Raw genomic sequence first — 20,575 nt, forward strand, 5'->3', positions numbered from 1 at the left:
TCGGTTCCAGCCTGGCCTCTCCTCAGCCCCTGGGTCCCGGTGCTGGGTTACACCTCCTCCCCCCTCCGGCCACCTCGTCCTCCCCGGGGTGTCATCTGTCCCGTGGCGTGTCCTTGGGGCAGTTCAGTCCCATCCCCCACCCGCCTTTGAGGGTTTCCTGTTTGGGAAGGGGCTGGAGGGACATCAGCTGGACGGTGAGAGATCCCAGTGGGGAAGGACGGGGAGTTGCTGCGGCTGCGCAGAGCCTCCCTCTGCAGGTGAGTGTGTGGGGGAAATGGAGAGAGGGCAGGACTGCGATCTGGGGGTCCCCTGGCCAAGCTTCTCACCACCCGACCTGTTCTACCCCAGCCCCTGTGGCACCACCTCCAACCTTGCTCTAGGAGGCAGCGGTGAGCTCCTAGTCCCTGAGCCTCTGGTACTTGTTGGCAGTTTTGGGATGAAGTTATGACTGGGCTGTGGCCTCGGTGGTGGAGCGTGGACGGCCACTGCGGTGGGTAGTGAGTTTGGATCAAATAGGCAAACTGGGGCCAGGTGGGCTGGCAGCCTGTTTTGTGAGCAGCTGAATGGAACACATGCTCGCCTGTTTGTTTACATGTGGTCTCTGGCTGCTGTGACACTACAGCTTCAGAGTTGAGCACAGCCTGCGAGCCTCAGTATTTACTGTCTGGCCCTTTAAGGAAATGTTTGCTCACCCCTCTCAGATATCCCCCAGTGCATGTTCCCCTTTACCCTACACTTGTCTGTTCTCTTCCTCTCCCCCCTGCTCCTGGGCACATTCCCTCGCTCCTCCCCCCGCATCCCCACTCACCTGGCTGGCCCCAGGCTGCGTGCTCTTCAGGCCTGGGCACTGCACGCTGAGTTAGCTGTACAGGTGAGTGAGCGGATGGTGAGCACAGCTTCTCTGGGCCCCGCATCTATCACAGCACCTGAGGCTGAGCTGGCCAGTTCTGGGTGTGGACTTCCTGTCAGCTCTCCCGGTGGGCCAGGCCAGGATCAGCGGACAGAGCTGAGGTCCCAGTGAGGCAGTGGGCAGACTCTGCTGAGGGAGCAGAGAATTACAGGGCACCAGTGTGCCCTGGAGGGTCCCGGGAGCTCCAAGGGCACAGCCCCTCCCCTGCCTGCGGCCCAAGAGCTTCCAGATCCTGGGGCTTCTTGTGCCTCTTTCTCCCAAGTTCCAGCCGCTGTGAACAAGCCGGACCACTTTCCAGTTTCCATTCGCACAGCTGAGTTCTGGGATCTGTCTCAGGGCAGAGGGGTATCCCAGTGCCCAAAGACAGAGCTGCATTCCTGCTGCACCGTCACTAGGTGGCGCCCTCGAGGTGTCGGCTCTCTGCATAGGGTGCTGAGTGTTCCGGCACTGCCTGTGTTTCACTGTCCACTTCCAACCTGAAAGGTTGTGGACACATACACTCTGAATCCCTCCAGGCCCCGTCTCCTTGCTGAGGCAGCTTAGCAACACCTCCAGACTGCATTTCAGGACGTTTTTACTGGGGACTAACTGCAGTTGTACTGATCAGCCATGACCAGCCTGCTCATCCTACTCCTCCCCAGGGCTCCTTGAGAGCAGGGACTGTCTTATTCTCCTCTGGGCCACAGGGCCTGGCACAGCGGAGAGGGCAGAAGGTGTGTGTGGGGATTGGTATGCCAGCACTGCACCAGTGTGGTGGTGGGGGAGCTGGGGCAGGGGCAGGGCAGCCTTTCCTGTCCAGCCTGGTTGTGGGTGGGGCCAGCATTTTAGGGCTCCCCAGACAGGGTGAGAGGCACCGAGGAGTCACAGGCTAGGGCCGGAGGATGCCGCTTGTTTCCGGGGAGAGTTCCCAGGCTTACCTGGTCTGGTCTGGCACGGAGAGCAAGCACACGCTGCTCATCAGGGTGGAGACGGGCCGGGTGGGCTCTACGCCTGCGGTGGCCTCGCCCCTTCACCTGGCCCCAGCTCAGGCCGATCCAGGAGCCTCCTGGTCTAACGGGGGAAACTGTGTGGCTGTCCAAGGGTCCCTGCCAGAGGCTTCAAGGGCTGCATGTGTATCAGGGAATACAGCCACCACCCGCCCCCTCCATGAACCCAGAAACTGCTTTTGACAGCTTGGGACAATGTCCATAAGGGCTCTCGACCAGCCCAAGTCTGGGCGTGAGTGAGGTCTGAGGTCGGGATTCTGCCAGGAGGCAGGGGCGATGGGTGGGCGATGGGTGGGCGTCCCTCCCACTGCAGTGCCTGGGGAGAAGGGTGGGGGCTTCTGTTGACTGTCCCACTGAGGGAGGCAGGCCAGGCCAGCCGGTGCCCTCGGGAAGAGGCAGCTGGAGGGAGCCCCTCCCTGAGGGCTGACACCGACATGCAGGTGCCATTTCCCTGCCTAGAGCAGGCTCCAGGGAAGACTGGCATCACTCACCGGGTAATTACTGGTTTGGGTTCGATTTCCTTTCAAAACAGTAATCCCAGCCTGAGCTGGTGTCAGATCTGAAGGTTGATTATTAGTAACACTTATCAACAGCCTCTCAGCTTCAGGCAATTACAGCTGATCTGCCATCCCTGCTCCCAGTGGCACAAAGCTGCCAGCCTCTCCCCTGCCGCCCCTCCGCCCTCCGTTCCCCTCCCCCTTCCTCTCCCCTCCCCTCCCCTCCACAGCCAGCCTGAGGGAGGGCAGGAGGCGGGAGCCCCCCTCTGAGTTACTATCATCCCCGTAGTTTAGGGGGGAGCATGTGCATACTAGGCACCTGTGCTCCCCAACAGCAGCCTTCAAGTTGCACAGTCTTGTAAAACCTGAATTGGATTCTGTCAGAACTGACAGGAACTCCTGGCTCCTGGCTCCCTGTCACATGACGCCTTTTCAGCTGCCTCAGGCTCCCTCCTGCCCCTGACTCAGCCTGTCTTCCCCTCCAGGCCTGAGACTAGGGTAATGAGGCAGGTACACAATTTAAGGAACCGCCAAAAAGCTCAGTCACCCAGGTAAGTAACATTTTCATACAATAATTTTTAATAAGAAAAATGGATGTAAAAACATCCCTAATGAACAAAACCCAAAATTTAGTAAAGACGGTGCAGGACGTGGCCTCCCTCGCTTCACCCTCATTCCAGCCCTGGAGGACCCTGTCTGTGTTTTAAAAATTGATATTTTATTGAAGATAATTTTATTCATTTTGATTTAAATATCATTTATCTTGGTCACTAAGTTTTTTTGGCACTTTCTTAAATTTTGTACCCCAGGTGAATGCCTCATTCAACTCACCTAGTCCTGGCCCTGCTCCCCACTTCCTGTTGGGCCCTGCACCCCTGTTCCCTTCAGTTCACATTTTCATACAATAATTTTTAATAAGCAAAATGGATGCAAAAACATCCCTAGTGAACAAAACCAAAAATTTAGTAAAGACGGTGCAGGACGTGGCCTCCCTCGATTCACCCTCATTCCAGCCCTGGAGGACCCTGTCTATGTTTTAAAAATTGATATTTTATTGAAGATAATTTTACATTCATTTTGATTTAAATATCATTTATCTTGGTCACTAAGTTTTTTGGCACTTTCTTAAATTTTATACCCCAGGTGAATGCTTCATTCAGCTCACCCTAGTCCTGGCCCTGCTCCCCACTTCCTGCTGGCCCTGCACCCCTGTTCCCTTCAGTTCTCACTGTCTACTGCCTCAGGTTGGGGCTCAGCTTCTGTCTGAACTGGGGCCCCACCATAGGCTGTCCTCCCTGAATGCCCGTTCTCCACCCCACCCCCTGGACCTGCTTCATCCTCAGACACCTCCGAGAGGGCCTGCAGGTTGCCATGGTAACTACTCTGGTAATTGAGGACAGAACACGCTGGGCTTGCTGCGCTCCTATAATCATGCCGGGCCAGGGCGGGATAAGTACAGGCAGGCCCGATAGCGTCCCTGATGCACGAATCTCAAAGGAAGCTGAGACATTGCTGGATGTGGATGGGGATGGAGGAAATGACATGTACCTGACTCCCTCCCGGGGAGAGGACAGCGTGTGGCTAATGGAAGACTGTGAGGATCTGTGTGACAGGAAGGCGAATCGCTGACGTAGACATGGATGCTGGCTAAGCAGCCTCTGCAGAGGGTGGGTCGGACTCGCTGAAGGGCTTTTGCTTTGCGGAGCAAGACCTGACAGCTGAGGCACGCGGGTCATTGGAGAATGCCCCCCCTCCCCTGTATCCTACCCCCTCCCTTAGCTGTGCTGAGGGTTAAATATTTCAGAAAGATGCATATTGAAGGGGGTGCCCGGGATGCCAAATCCTACCTGGAACTTGCGGCATTGTCATGTCAAGGCCCAGGCCTAGGTCGCTGGGCCGCAAGGGTTAAATATTTCAGAAAGATCCATATTGAAGGGGGTTCCCTGGGACGCCAAATCCTACCTGGAACTTGCGGCTTTGTCATGTCAAGGCCCAGGCCTAGGTCGCTGGGCCGCTCTGTGCTCTTGCCCAGAAGCCATCACAGTGGGAGGCCGGGCTTCTCAGGTGAGATGTGTTGGGAGCGCTCTGCCCCCACCGTCTCCCTCTGAGGCCTCCCTAGCACCTGAGAGCCCACACTCCAGTCGCCCAGCCTGGCAGCAGGGCACCCAGTGCCTGCTCGGCCACTGACGAGGCGGGTCCCTCCCTGAGCCTCAGTGTCCTCTTCCGGGAAATATCAACAGTAGCGCCCTCCCTCGAAGGCCGTGCTCACCATGACAGCAGCCAACGTGTACGAGTGCCCCAACACGGCCAAGCGCCGGCCAGCCGGCCAGCCATGTCTGCAGGGCTCTGGAGCACAGAACTAGAACCAAAGGGCAGTGTGCTTGGGCTTGATTTGAGGCGAAGAAATTGCCCACCGCAGAGGCGGAGGGACCGCCCAGGAGAGAGAGCCCTGACGCTGCCAGTGTGCGCACAGAGGCTGCCAAGTCACCTGCCCATCAGCTCCGCTTCACAGGGCCTCCTGCCAGGGAGGGGTGACCCTTGAGGGATGCACTTGATTCAGTGCTGAGGTCCCCTGGTTCTCTTTGTCCATCCTTCCCCCAGGGTGTCATGTGGCTGAGCCCCACCCAGCCTCAAGGTGAGGATGGGCCTCCTCGGAGGCAGCCGGCGTCACCTGCAGTCGATAGGGCTTTTTCCTGGTCCGCATCCCCTGATTTAATGTGTGGACCAGTGTGCAAACCTGAGATCTTGGGCAGGAAGGGGACCATGGAGTACACTGTGCTTGAGAAGGTGGTGGTCTGAGTATTGGCTTTGAGATGCCCTTTGACCCTGACTGGAAAGTTCCATGCAGTCCGCAGCAGGACAGAAGACACCTGAGAGTTTATGAGAGACAGAGGCGTGAGGTCTCCAGTCCCAGGCAGGCACACGCACACGGTTCCCCACCTGGAAGCTGCCCCACTCGGAAGACTGTGTCACAGTAGAGAGGACTGAGGCTGGGAGGCCTGTCTGACCCTTCCTCCCTCTGACGTTCCCACCTGTGTCATGAAGGGTGGGGGTGAGATGCCCTCTCAGCTCAGTCTCAGCCGACAGCCTGTGGTTCTCTGTCTTCTGGAGGCCATGGGCGTTACCGGAACGGGCTCGGCTGTGCACCCTCCTCCCCAGCCGCTCACAGTCTCCCCACAAGTCTTTCCGGTTTGCTTGGCAAGACCGAAGGGCCAAGGCCTCCAGGGTCTAGTCGGAGTGGGGTCAGCAACGTCCGGGTTTGCATCTAGGCATCACTTTCCCCTCAGAAATTTGAAATCGAATCCCAGAGTCCTGATTATTCTTCTAGGCACCCACTGAAGAGTGTGGCCAAGGATGGACAAGAAGGGGGAAGAAGTGGACTGGATGTAGGGGAGAGACAGGCGGAGGGGACGTGACCTGGATGTAGAGTGAGCGCCTGGTGGCAGGTGAGGCTGGAGGGCTGGCAGGACTTGGGCAGAGCACCGCAGCTAAGCTTCTGCCCTGAGGCGGCAGGAGCGTCTGGAGGGTTTAGGCAGGGTCTGGTCAGAGACATAATCAGATTGGCATTTAGCACGCAGCTCGCTCTGGTGCCAGCAGAGGACGGATTTAGAGGAGCAGGTTGGAGGCAGACACCATCCTGATGCCCAAGATCTAGACAGCAGACAGGGCAGCCCTAGCATGGATGTGGGACTAGCGAGGTGATGGTGCAGTTGAGAGGTGCTTAGTAGGTGACGTCAGAAGGATTTATTTGATGGCTGTCTGCGTTGGCAGAGAAGGTGGACAAGAAAAGCGGGAAGCTATGGTGGTGCCTGGGGGGCTGGTTGTCACTCACAGAGACAGAATGTACAAGACCAGTGCTCAGACTCACAGAGGCCCAAGCTGCGCACCTCAGTGTGAAGTGCTGTGGACATCCAGGTCCATGTGTCCAGAGAGCACGTAGATGGAGGGGTTTAGATTTTAGGAGAGGGATGGGCCCATGATGTAGCATGGAGATCCTTGATGTAAGGGAGTGGGAGTTGAAGCCCTGTGAGGGGATAAGATTGCTCAGGTAGTCTTTAGGTGGAGAGAGAGGACAAGAAACTAAGGACACAAATGAGGAAACTCTAGATCTCCCATCGTCCCTCAGATGGACAATGTGTGTGTCCCTCAGCACAGAGCCTGCTACGGAACCCTACCTAGCCCAGGGCTGGCCACAGAGTGTCCGTGAATGCGGTCCTCTGGCTGTGGTCCTCCAGATGGGGCCTTTATCCTCAGTGCATCTGGCTTTGCCTGGGTTGCTATGGTAACCACAGATGCAGGGATATACCCTCGGTGTGTTGATGTGGAAATTAGCAGCTGGGTGTCCCTGAGTGGCATGGCTGCTTAGGCCTTGGGGATTTAGTCTGGTCCTGAAGGGCCTAGGAGGGAGACTGTGACCAGCAGAGAGGGTTTCCATGTCCTAATGAATCCGTGTTGGTCTAACGATTGCCACGGTGATGGAGGAAGACACCCAATGGCTTGAGCCCAGTGAGACAAGGAACTGCACCAGGCTCTAGGCTGTGTGTGTAGCCCAAACAGGACCGGCCCCCAAACTCTGTTCATCCTCTGGCTGCCATGGGGCCTAGGATCCCTGTGCTTTCTTTCTGGGTTTGCGCCCTTTTGCCAAGACAGGGATTTTGTTCCCAGGAGGCACTCCCCGGCCCATGGGATCTCAGCATTCAAAGCAACAAAGGAAACCTGGGCCCCTGAAACGGGGCCACCGAAGAGATCGGTAAGCACTCAACACCCCCACCTTTAGCCCATGGACCCCACCTCACGTCCACTCCACTCCACCCCCCTAATGACCCCACCCCTGTGCAGTTCCAAGGCCTCCCCTTCTCCATCACCACATGGGGTCCCACCTCGCACACCTTCCGAAGCCTCGGCTGGGGACAGGTGAACGAGGAGGCTTCGCTCCTCCGCCTGCCCCGGACCTCGGGGGCTTCCTCCGCACAGAGTGAGGCCTCTGCCTGTGGCAGCTCCGGCTCCTGCCCTCTGCCTCTCGGTGGGCTCCTCCTCCCAGCCTCCACCCGCCCCTGCTTCATTCCCACAGCTCTGGTCATTACCACCCTCATTCTGGGCCGCCTGCCTGCTGTCCTGGGCCCCACAGAGGGAGCACCCGACGGAAGTCCCTCCACCCTGATCCCACTTAACTCCCATCTGAAGCAGCTGAGACCGGGGCCCTGCAGGAGGCCTTGAGTGACCACGGTCTGGCCAGGCAAGGGGCAGGAATGCTGAGGTGAGGCAACACGGGCGTGGAGTCACCCCTGCTTTTCCTCCTCAGGAGAACAACCAGGAGGAAGTACTGGAAGGAAGGAAGGGAGATCGCTCGGTGAGCTGGCTGGGGAGAGGGGAGCGCTGGCTGGGAGAGGCCATCCTCAGGACGCTGTGCAGGGAGGTGGTGGGCAGGACGTGGGCGTCATGGTGGCCGTGAACACCATGTGTGTTGGGGTGTGTGTGGAATGGGGCCCAAGGGAGGGTGTGACCCCTAACCAGAGCCTGCACTCACTGTGGCTGTTGTGGTCTTGGTTTGTTCCTGCTGGATCCTCCAGTGGCCCTTTGGCCCTGACTTCAGCCAGGTGATGCTCATGCGAAGGCCCAGAGCCCTGGGCTCCAGTCCTGGGACTCTCAGCCAGGCCTCCCCTGGACCACGGAGGGAATTCCTTCCCCCTGTCTGGATACCCAGACCTGCATCCCACTTATCCCACCAGCATCCCAGGCCTGCATTCTACAGTCAGGAGATGGGTCTCACCCAGGACTCCTGGCGGGGACCTCATTTGCACTCTACTGATGGCAGGGTCCCTAGAATGTAGTTTTGGCCCAAAGAATGGGCAGAAACAGCTGCCCTGTGAGGGAGGGGGCTCGGCCCTGTGTACAAATGAGACAAGATGATGGGGTCCCCTCTCCACTGCAGCATGGCTACGGAGGGTCCCCAGCACCCGTGGAATCTATTCGCCTTTCCAGGGACCAGGCCAGAGAAATAGGGGGGCATCTCGGGCTCTGGTTTGCCCCCTCAGGGATGTTGTGTTGGTCTTGGGGGTCTGGTGGGGTCTGTGATGAGGTGTCCTGAAAGGGAAGCTGTGTGCAGAGCCGTGGTCTCAGGTATGGCCCCATGGCCACGGCCTCCTGTGTTCTCCTTTCTACACACAGCCTCATGGGAAGTGTGGTGTATCACTTGAGCAACTTCAGAGACTCTTGGGAAAGAGCAGGGGAAGGAGGAGGAGGAGTGCAAGTGGGAGGCCCAGGTGGACGGCTCCTCCGCTGTCTGACTCCAACGAGGCTGGGAGACTGCGGCGCATCTGTCTTCTGCAGCTGGTGCACCCACCACCCATACACGGTCAAGGTTGCAAGAGTCTTTGAGTTCTCACATGCAACCCCTTGTCTAACAGGAAAACCAAGGCCTCAGGGCAGGGTCACACTGCAAGTTCATGGCAGAGTCAGGACTAGAAAATAGGCCCTTGGCCCCAGGCTCATTCTCTGCACTGCAGGCCAGAGAGCCAGCCTTGCTGTGTCGGGGGGAGTCGAGCCTTCCTGGGAGTGAGCGGTTCTTTGATTGCAGCCTGGCTTCATTGAGGCCCTGGGCAGACTGTGGGCTGTGCCTCTGCTGCTGATTGCTGGCTGGCAGGGACTCCTGGCCGTGCTGCGTGTCTGGGATGACTCCTTTCTGCCTCTCTTCCCAGGGCCTCCAACACCACTCTGCCTCTTCATGTGGAAAGGCTCTGCCAGTATCCCTTAAAAACTGCATAATTCGCCCTAACTGGTTTGGCTCAGTGGATAGAGTGTTGGCCTGCAGACTGAAGGGTCCCAGGTTCGATTCTGGTCAAGGGCATGTACCTTGGTTGCGGGCACATCCCCAGTAGGAGATGTGCAGGAGGCAGCTGATCGATGTTTCTCTCTCATCGATGTTCCTAACTCTCTATCCCTCTCCCTTCCTCTCTGTAAAAAATCAATAAAATATATATTTTTAAAAACTGCATAATTCAAGATGGCGCCAACAGTGTGATGTTTGTCTGTGGTGACCAGTCCTGCATGGGCACGCAGGGCTGTCAGTGGATGGACCAGGGAGGCGAGAGGCCAGGCAGCCTCAGGGTTGAGAGCTGGGCTGTAGGGACAGATCTCCACAGGCTGGGAATGGCCATAATTAACGGTGAAGTCAGATGGTTCAGCCACAGCTGTGAAGGGACACAGCATTCCTTCCCTCCTCTGTATACTCATTGGCCCCACTGGCTCTTTCCATTGCAACCCAGTGAAGAACCAAACCAAAATACCTGGACTTTACAGCTCCTCTCTCTCAGCCCGACCTACTGACGTCCAGTCAGCGATTATCTCCAGGTCCTCACATCCTGCTGAGTCCTCAACACACTGCAGCCCGGCTTCTGCCTCCACCTCCCCACCACCCTGCTCATGCCCAGGTCTCCAGTGATTCTTACCAAACCCAGCGGAAGCCTTTCGGTTCCTAGTTTACTTCTCAGGAGCATTCATCGTAGCCCAGTGCCCCTGCCTCTGGGCGCTCTCTTCCCGTGTGCTCCATGACCCCACGCTCTCCTCTCCGCCTCCCACGCTGATCATTATGTCTGTTTCTTTCATGAGATTTTCTCCTCTTCACCCTGGACAGGCAGAGGTGTCTCGGGACTCTGCCTGGTCTCTTTTTCTCCCTTCTACTCGTCTCTGGTGGTCTCATTCGTTACCATGGCGTCAGCTTCCATCTCTAAGCTGATGGCTGGAGCTGCTCCTTGGACTGTGTTGTAGCCTATATCATTTCTTTTCATTGCCAGATTCTATTCTACTCTATGGCTGTAAAAATTGTATTTATTCATCCATCAATTGATGGCTATTTGGGTTGTTTCCACTTTTTAGCTATTATAAAGGATGCTGCTGTGAACATTTGTGGACATGTTTTCATTTTTCTTGGGCATAGAGGAGTAGAACTTCCGGGAAACCCTATGCTCCACCTTTTGAGGGACTGCCACGCTGCCCTCCAGAGTGGCTGCACCAGTGCACCCTCAGCTCCTAGCGATGTTTGAGGATTCCAATTTCTCCACTTCCTTGCCAATACCTGCTTCATCTGTGATTTTGATTGTAGCCATTTAGTGAGTGTGAACTGGTATCTTATTGTGGTTTTGACTTATATTCCTCTGATATAATGACTAATGATGTGCCTATAGGCCATTTGTGTATCTTCTTTGGGGAAAAGTCTATTCAGATCCTTTGCGCATTAAAAAAAATGGGTTATTTGTCTTTTTATTATTGACTTGTAAACATTATATATTTTAAGTACAAGTCCTTTATTAGGTAATGATTCGCAAATACTTTATCCCATTCTTTGGGTTGTCTTTTCATTTTCTTGATGGTGAAACACAAAAGTTTTAAATTTAATGAAGTTTAATGTATCTGTTTTTTTCTGTTGTTGCTTTGTGCTTTTGTACTAAGAAATCCTTCCTTAATCTAAGGTCACAAAGATTTATGCCTGTATTTTCTTCTAAGAGTTTTATCGCTTTAGCTCTTACATTTAGGTCTGTAATTAATTCTGAGTTAATTTCTGTATGTATCTGTACTGTGAGGTAGTAGGTCCCAGGTCATCTTCATTTTGGATATTCTGTTGTCCCAGCACCATTTGCTGAGAAAACTGTTTTTCCCCTATCAAGTAGTCTTGGCATCCTTGCCAGAATTCAGATGACTGTAAGTGTGAGTTTATTTCTGGATTCTCAATTCTACATCGATTTGTGGCTGTCGTTACACCAACACCACACTGCCTTGATTACTGATTACTGTAGCTTTGTTGACAGTTTCGAAGCCAGGAAATGTGAGCACTCCAAATTTCTGCTTTTCAAGATTGTTTTGGCTATGCTGGCTCCCTTGAATTTCCATACGAATTTTAGGACCAGCTTGTCAATTTCTGCAAAGAAACCAGCTGGTGTTCTGATGGGGATTGCATTGAATCTGTATATCAATTTTGGAGGTATTGTCACTTTAACAGAATTTAATCTTCTGATTCATTAAACACAGGATATTTATTTATTTATTCTTTAGGTTTTCTTTAATATCTTTCAAAGAAGTTTGTAGTTTTCAATGAGCTATCTTACACTTATTTTTAAAACATGTATTCCTTCCCTGGCTAGTATGGGCTTTGAATTAAATGTTTTACATCAGTGTCTTATTTCAGATTTGTAATTCTATGAAGGTAGATGTTAGCTTCCCTGTGAATTGCTGTGATATAGTTGAGCCTCAGGGAGGGTAAGCCCAAGGTCGAAGAGCTTTTACAGAGCAGGATCTGATCCCATCTTCTGTTTGATTCCATAGCTGTGCTCTTTCTCCTTCTTCTTCTTCTTCTTCTTCTTCTTCTTCTTCTTCTTCTTCTTCTTCTTCTTCTTCTTCTTCTTCTTCTTCTTCTTCTTCTTCTTCTTCTTCTTCTTCTTCTTCTTCTTCTTCTTCTTCTTCTTCTTCTTCTTCTTCTTCTTCTTCTTCTTCTTCTTCTTCTTCTTCTTCTTCTTCTTCTTCTTCTTCTTCTTCTTCTTCTTCTTCTTCTTCTTCTTCTTCTTCTTCTTCTTCTTCTTCTTCTTCTTCTTCTTCTTCTTCTTCTGTCCTACAAGCCCCACAATGCAACCCGGGCATGTGCCCTGACCAGGAATTAAACCTGTGACCTCCTGGTTCATAGGTCTATGCTCAACCCCTGAGCCACGCTGGCTGGGCCATCTGTGCTCTTTCTTAAAGGCTTTGCCACTCCCTCTCCTGTTGTCTGGCTGGAGCAGGGCTACCTTGGGCTTTCTAAGCTCTTGTTTTCCCAGGAAGCTCCCAAATCCTAGGGCATGCTCCTCACTTCACAACCTTCTCTAGTGGGGACTCCCTGTGCCTCAGGCAGCTCTCCCCTGGGGAAAGTGGAAGCTTTGCCAGTTCAGACACTGTGGTTCGTAGTCTCAGTACTTTAAACTTGAGGGGTACCATGTTGGACCCCATTCTATATCAAGAAAATCAGAATCTCTGGGAGTGTGGCCCAAGTATCTGAAGTGGTAAATAGCTCCCCAGTGACTCTAATGTCCAGACCGATTTGGGAGTCACTGGCCCAGGCTCAGGAGAGCGGACATGGATCCTCAGGAAGAGAAGTGGTGGCCTCCTGCCCAGGCCAGTTTCACTGCACCCGTTGGAAGCACGGTGGCCTCCTGTGTGTGAACATATATTGTAAAATAAAGTCACAGAAATTTATGGCCACATGTTTACTGTAGTAAATTTGGAATACATGGAATAATATAGGAAAAATACGATTACCTATAATTCCAACACCCAGGGGTTACTCCTATTAACATTTCAATTTATTTTTCATTTTTTTGAAGTATGTATAGTGTACATAAGTATGCACAAAATTTTTTTGCACATTTTTTTTAAGTGAAAGAAGCAGTGAGACTTGAGAGCGGCTACTCCACAGACAGAGCAGCCAAAAACGCACAGATTTCAAGTGCACAGCAAATAATGAGTTTTCATAGCGGAACACAGTCATGGTAACAAAACCCAGACTAAGAGACAGATATTGCCAACACCCTTGGAGCCCCTTCTCCCTCCTAAAGAAGTTCTCCTGACTCCTAACATCATAGATGAAGTTTGCCTTTGTTTGGCTTTTATATAAATGGGATAATTCATCATTTACTCTTCAAGTTTGGCTTCTTTTACTCAGTGTTATATTTGTGAGGTTCATCTGTGTTAGGCATGTAGTCCTGTAGTTCATTGTTACTGTGTGGTGTTTAATTGTGTGACTGCAGCAGCACAATTGATGTATCTATTCTACTGTTGATGGGCATTTGGGAAGTTGAAAGCACTTGGCAGTTATGACCAGGGCTGCTGTGCACATTGTTGTACGTGTGTATACATTTCTGTGGGGTGTGTGCCTAGGAGTGCAATTGCTGAGTTTTATGTTCAGCCCCCGTAGATGCTACCAAAGTTTTCCAAAGGGTTCTCCCCATGCACGTTACCGGAAATATGAGTCCTGGTTGCTCCATATCCTCCCAAAACTTGGTCTTTTCTCTCTTTTCATTTTAGCCCCTCTGGTGAGCGTGTAGTATATGGTTTTGTGGTTTTACTTTGCATTTCCCTGGTGAGTAATGAGGTTGAGCACCTTTTCCTTCATACTTTTCTCTATAATCTTTTCTTAAGAGCCCACTGTTGGTAACTTAATTTATTAAAAGAAAAAGAAAAGAAAAGGAAAGAAAAGAAAAGGAAAGAAAAGTAAGGCCAAATCACAAAGCAAAAACCATGCGATAAAGAGAAAACAAAATTCTGGTAAACACTGTTTACTTTTCCCTCCAGTGAAGTCTGTCATCTTAAAAATAAGAACTTAAAGAAAAAATACATTCTGTTCTGTCCTTTAACTCTTTCTTCCTATGCTTTTCTCAACCATTTAATTTTCACTTGTTCCACCAACAGCACTTGTGTCCATTTGGGGATGTATTTTTACAAACTTTGCACTAACATCCTTAGAAAAAAGCTGTTTTGACAAAGGAAAAGCTTGGACTCAGGGTGAGGCAGGAAGCCTCGGAGCTAATGCCCACAGCTGGTTCCTGTTGCTCTTCTGGGAGCAGCAGGGAGCGGCGCAGAGGGGAGCGGATGGAGTCGTGAGCGTGGCTGAGTAACTTCTAAAAGTTAGGTTGTATTGTGCTGTGTTGCTGCTGCAGAAAACTGTGGATTGAAAAAAATGGGTTTAAACTCTGTTTAGGTGCTATTTGGGGGGGAAATATCTCAGGCGTTATCTAGAGAACAGTATGGAGTCTGAGTTTGTTCACAAGTGGTGATGGTATGTTGTGGGTGTGTGCATACATCCTTTTCACAAAGTCACGTAGCATGTTTTGTCACCGAAAGTGTTCATGCAACATAGTTCCCCACATCATTAAACGTTATTACACAGATATTGTTTTTAATGGCTGTATAAATAGTTCTTTTATGGACTTATTGAAACTGATTTATACATTCGGTTTTATTTCCATAATTTTTAAGTTCTCAGTGATGGACATCTTTGTACATGAATCTCCATGCTCACCTGATTACTTCCTTAGAATAGCTTCAGAGAAGTGAAATAAATGGCTCAAAAAGAATGACTATCATAAAGGTATTCATTAAAGGTCTTTGATACATTTATATGCCCATATTTCCTCCCAGAAAGACTGTCAGTCAGCTCTCTCCCCAGCGTTTATGAAACGCTTCCTCAGTGCATGTTTGCCAACTTCACATTCACTTCAGTGTAGCGTCTCTTGCCATAGAGATAAGACCATTGTTTTTGACCTGATAAAATCTGTATGGTTCCTGGATTTACAGACATACTTAGAAACGCTCCCCTACTCCCTACACATGACTAGAAAAACAGTCTCTAATACTTTCTACTTGCAGTTTTCTTGTTTCCCTTTTCCTAATAAATCCGTAATCCATTTGTTACTTGGATCTGTGTATGTGATCTGAGGCAAGCATATAACATTTACCCCTAATGGGTAGCAAGCTGGTCTCCAAACCATGTAGGAGACAGCACAACATTTCTTCACTGTTTTGCTCTCTTTATCATAAGCCAGTTCCCTCTGCACGCATGGGTCTGCCTTCACATTGCATTGGTCGGTTTGGTTATTCCGTGCCAGCATCACTGTTTATTGGTTATTTCAGATACACTGTCAGGTTGATAGCTGATGTGGCAAGTGCCTCATTTTTTTTCTATTATAAAATTTTCTTGGCTATCTTGGAAAATGGGCTGATTTTTCCAGATGAATTTTAGATTAAGTTTGTCCAGTTGAAAAAAAAATCTGACTGTACTTGTGATTAGAATAGTATCAAATCTCTAACTTAATTTGACAAAATGACAATACAATACAGAAAGAAAGGGTATTTGTATAGTTAAGATTTCTTGTTGGCTTTAGTAGAGTTTTAATGTGTTTTTATGTATGTCTGGGACATTTCCTAGATATGTTATTTTTTCTGTTGCCCTGGTGAATAAGATTCTTGTTATATTTTAACTAGATGTTTCTGATATGTAGGAAAATGACTTAGAGTCGGTGTGGCAGAGCTGGAGTCAGTGTGTCAGAACTGAAAAGGTCAGGATGTCGTGTCACCCTCGCTGAGCCCTGGGGACACTGAGGCCAGAGGGTTGGGGGTTTGCCCCAGGGTCAAGGTGAGCCATGGCCAAGTGGAGTCTGGAGCTCAGGCCTAAACGCCCAGCCTGTATCCACTGGAACCGCCCCCCCCTCCGCCCCCCAAGCTAGACAGAGAGAAGGGCTTGTTGTAGCTCACCATCCAGGAAGCCAACTTCTGTTGCCATGGAAGCCTGAAGGCAGCGTCTTCTGGGAGGACCAGGGTACAGAGTCCAGAGAGAACTGGCTGCACTAGAGTGGGGCCAGTCTAGGATGGCTTGTCTCTGCACACGTGTGTGTGTGTGTGTGTGTGTGTGTGTGTGTGTGTGTGTGTGTGAGAGAGAGAGTGAGAGAGAGAGAGAGAGAGAGAGAGAGAGAGAGAGAGAGAGATGGGGGCAGGGGGAGGAGAGGCAGGTGCAGGGGAGAGGGAGAGAGGATGCTTTCTGAACAGGGAGATGCTCACCTCTAAGGACGCCTGGTCCATCCCTCTGGATTGCTGTGGGTGGTGTTAAGAAGGGATGGTGTGCCACTGAGTTGACTTTCCTGTGGCAGGGGGAGGAGAGGCAGGTGCGGGGGAGAGGGAGAGAGGATGCTTTCTAAACAAGGAGATGCTCACCTCTAAGGAGGCCTGGTCCATCCCTCTGGATTGCTGTGGGTGGTGTCAAGAAGGGATGGTGTGCCACTGAGTTGACTTTCCTGTGTCCATCGGGGCCGTTCCAAAGCTGCTCTCGGACTTGGACAGAAGTGCTCTGGGCAGAAGTGCTGGCATCTGCCCACCATGGGCTCTGGAGGCCACGGGCATCTGCTGGACCCTGACTCCCCGCCCTCAGAGGATGGGGTGGCCACACAGACCTTGGGGAGTGATGGGAGCAGAGACAGATGCCCCACTCCAGGACTCACCTCCATTGCTGATGGGCCGGGAGGCAGGGACCGTGCAGGAGTGTGGGATGGGGTCTGGGAGACAGGACAGGGCTGACCTTCAGGGGGAACTGAGGGTTGGGACAGCCAAGGACAGGGTGGGCCTCTGCCACAGCCTCAGTCTGGCAAGACACAGGCAAAGGACCCCCCCCCCCTCCCTGAAGTCCTGTGAGCAGTTGAGAGCCCTCTCCCCCGGGATCCTGTGCCCTCTGACCCTCCCTGGGAGCCAGGAGAGCCTGACAGCATTCACCGCAGCCCGAGCGAGGCCCGCAGGCCCATGGAGTGTCCCAAAGCAGGCGGGCATCTGGGTTTGGAGGTGGGGTGCTGGGGAGAGCAGGGAGGAGGTGGGCTGCTGGAGCCACCTGTGCCTAAGGCTGATCTGAGGGAAACTTCAAAGGTGTTTAGCCACAGCCCTGACCCATCCCCTCCCAGGCCTTGGTTGTCCTCTCTGTGCCTCAGGCCAGGCCCTGAGCTCCAAGGAAGTGAGCTGTCACGCAGGGGAGCTCACTGCAGCTCTCCTGCCTCATGCTGCCAGGACCCCCTCATGCTCCTGATCTAGGGCGTGGGCTTAGGGGGCTGGGAAGTGTCCTTTGTCTTGGAACATGGGAGCATGTGAGCTCTGTGTATGTGTGAGCACCTGTGGTATGTGAGTGTGGAGAGAAACAGAGGTATATGACATGCGTGGTGAGTATGTGTATGTGCGGGGAGGGGAGGAGGTGTGTGTGGTGTGGCTAGAGTGGAATGTGTGTTATATTGGATGGGATATATGATGAGTAGAATAAAGTGTCTGTTGACATAAAGTGTGAAATTCTTTGAGGGGGGTAATAGGTACTTGGTGGGGAGAATGCATGCATGAAATATGTGAAGGAGTTTTGGGCATGTATACATGTGTGAACATGATGGTATGGTGGTTAGGTATGTGGATAATTGTTGTGTATGAGGTATAGCTGGAGGCTAAATATGTGTGTGAATGCATGTGAGCTTGTCTATGCATGGTCTAGAAGGGGCTGATTGTATGTGGTTTTAGAGGTGGAGGGCTATGTGCAGGTCAAAATATGTGCACGGTGTGTGTGAGGTAGTGTGTGTGTGAGCACGTTGGTGGAATGATGGACGTGAAGCAGCGCATGAGTCTACAGAGCGTGGGGGGAGAAGGGATAAGTGGGCATAGAATCCTCCCTACACTTAGGAGTTGGTGGTCATGACTTTTCCCCTCCACATTGAGGAACCTGGGGCTCACGGGGGAGACAAGCACCCCCTCATTTCCGGCAGCTCACAGCCCAGATGCTGGAGGGTGGGAGAGGGACTGGCCCTCTGGCGCCCGGCAGGTCATGGTGGGTCAGGCTCAGTTCCTTAGGGCTCCTGCCCGGGAGCTGGCTCTCATAGGCTCCTGAGAATCAACTGCACAATGAAGGAACATGGTTGTAAGCCAGTTGTTAAACAGCCATTAGTAAGAATTAAATTGCTATGTTGTTGCTTGTCTAGATTTAAGAAGTGATGGGAAAATGTTACTGACTGCAGATTAATTTTAATGTTTGTCATCTCGATAGCTGCTTCAGGTGAATAGAACAAAGTATTAAAGAACCAGCCTTCCACTATTCAAAAACTACTAGCCAGCTCAGCCAAGAAGCCACTCATGCCACGGATGGGTGAGGGGGGAGTTCTGACCTGTCTTGGTTGTTTCATCATCTTACCTGTTAAATGAAAATACCCGCCAGCATTCAGATGAGAGCTACACTCGTTTGTCACGGTAGCCATAGGTTGGCTCCAGATAAAGAGTAAGAGAAAAATCGATGAGTGCATTGATTTCTGGGACAATCATCTGGCTCCGTGGAATTTTTAATTGTAAATCGTGTTCCATACATCCTTTATATCAGCAAAATCTCCAATAAACGTATGTATATATACATGCAGACGGTTTATGGAGAGCCGGGTGTTAAACATCACTATTTAAAGGTCCTGGGCGGCCCCATGTTACCCACACCCCAGTGTGTCTCTCTCATTGTCCATGAGGTTGGGGGAGGGGGAGGGAAGCACTAGGAACAGCCTCCCAGATTTCCAGATAAGCGAGTCCTCCCGGTCCTGGGCCTAGGCATTGGGACTCACCTGCTGCCCCCATTCATTCAGCACTCGCTACCTCAGGGGCTGAGGATTCACAGGGAAGAGGGAGACATGAGCCCTGCCTTCATGGAGCTCCCAGCCAAGAGGAGGCCACACCCAGTCACAGCCAACCACTCCCTTGAACGTGTGGGGCAGAAAGGAGGCACTTTGCCCCAAGGCACCGGGAGGAGGAGGAAGGTGGGGACAGGGGAAGTTGGCTGATACAGGTGTTTCATCCAGAACAGTGCTTCTCAGCATTCAGTGCATAGCACCCCGGGTCTCTGTGGGAAATGCAGACTCCCTTTTAGTAGGTCTGGGCAGGGCAGCGACCGGGAGTCTGCAGTATGCCAGGGGGTGGTGAAGCAGGTGACCCTCAGGACACACGTGGGGAAACATCGACCTGGGGGGAGAAGAGGGTGTGTGCAGGGGCAGAGAGGTGAGGAAGATGAAGTTCTGTTGGGAGATCTGCAAGGAGACTTTCAGGGTGGCTGGAGCAAGGCAGAGGCGGGCCAGCCTGCAGGGAGGGCAGCTCCTGCAGCCTCGAAAGCCTCGCCAGGGGTTTGAATTCTGTCCTGTGGAAGGAGGAGCCGTGGAAGGATTCTTGTTAGCAGACAAGTGATCTGTTCAGATGGGTGTTGAAAAGTGTGATGCTTGCCCCAGCTGGTTTGGCTCAGTGGATAGAGCGTCAGCCTGCAGACCAAAGGGTCCCAGGTTCAATTCCAGTCAAGGGCACATGCCCAGGGTTGTGGGCTCGATCCCCAATGGGGGGTGTGCAGGAGGCAGCCAATCAATGATTCTCTCTCCTCATTGATGTTTCTATCTCTCTCTCCCTCTCTCTTCCTCTCTGAAATCAATAAAAAATATATTTAAAAAAAGAAAGAAAAGTGTGATGCTTGTGGAGCAGAGAGACTGGGAGGAGGCTGGAGACACAGGAGACCTGAACCTGGACAGAGGGATTGAGGGCAGAGAGGAGGGGGCTGATCGAGGGCTTCACAGGGCTAGCTGCAGGAGGGAGGAGTTAGGGTGGCATCTGGGTTTCTTTTTTTGTTTGTTTTGGTTTTGTTTGGTTTTGGCATCTGGATTTCCGGGGCAATCGAGTGGATGGTGAGGCCATTTGTGTTGCCAGGAAACAGGAGGAAGAGCATGTCTGGAGTGAGATAAGTTCACGTTTGGACCTGGTGAGTTAGGGGTGCTTCTTGAGGGGCCCAGAGGCCTTTGGGGCTCAGGAGAACCACCAGGAAGTGGATCTGAGAGCCCCTGAGGACAGGTGGGGGAGCATGGGAGTGGAGAGGTCACCTGGGAGAACACAGCATGAGAAGAGTGTCAGAACAGGTGTCTGGATCCAGCCATGAAGGGCCAGGAACTCCGTGTCTGTCTTGGCCTCATTTCTGGAAAGGGTGTCCCAGCCGTGAGGTCCCTCCTTGCAGGAGAGCCAGGGAGTGGGCGGGAAAAGGTTGGAGGAATTCAGAACCATGGGCAGGGTGGCCGGCTGCCTTCTGCCAGGAGCTGGAGGCCATAATGATTAGGAGTCATGGGGCCTTAGTTCTAGCTCCAGTCCTGGCTCTGCTACCAACTTGCTGTGTGACCTTTGGCAAATGACTGCCCACTCTGGGCCTCAGCTTCATCATCTGCAAATGGGAAGGTTGTACCAGACCAGTGACTTTCAATGACATGTGGAGCCCCAGGGTCACCCAGAAATACTCCAGGGAAGCTTGGGGAGAAGGGAAGAGGCTGAGGGGGTGACCCTCCAGCCCTGCCCTACCCCAGCTTCATCCACAGCTGCTCGCTTTTCCTGTGTTGGGGTCCGAGGATCCCAAGTCTGTGAAGCCTTGACAACACAGACCCTGATGGAGCCTGAAGAGTAGTGAAACACAAGGAGGAAACCGAACATCCCCATGCAGATACAGTCTGAGCCTCGCTGCCCATTTCCCATGTAGTCCAGCCGTGGTTATACCCGCGGTCACATCGGACTCGGCTCTGCCTAGCTGCGGGCGATTTTAGCAGTTGGTGCAGCTCAGCTTGCTCCCTCCTCCTAGCGGGGTGGGGGGGGCAGGG

At 52.2% G+C, this 20,575-nt stretch overlaps 1 protein-coding gene across 1 annotated transcript in view; it reads left to right on the forward strand.

The window, feature by feature from the left end:
* Positions 1-6,971: 6,971 nt before the first annotated feature.
* The window catches only part of TUB (tubby bipartite transcription factor), a 53,978-nt gene continuing 40,374 nt past the window's right edge, over positions 6,972-20,575 (forward strand). The window contains 3 exon segments of the mRNA XM_005873939.2: positions 6,972-7,028; positions 7,031-7,143; positions 7,696-7,743. Coding sequence (XP_005874001.1) covers positions 6,987-7,028; positions 7,031-7,143; positions 7,696-7,743 — 203 coding nt within the window. The 5' untranslated portion in view covers positions 6,972-6,986.

The sequence above is a fragment of the Myotis brandtii genome, unplaced genomic scaffold (genome assembly GCF_000412655.1).
Source record: "Myotis brandtii unplaced genomic scaffold, ASM41265v1 scaffold422, whole genome shotgun sequence".
NCBI classification, from domain to species: domain Eukaryota; kingdom Metazoa; phylum Chordata; class Mammalia; order Chiroptera; family Vespertilionidae; genus Myotis; species Myotis brandtii.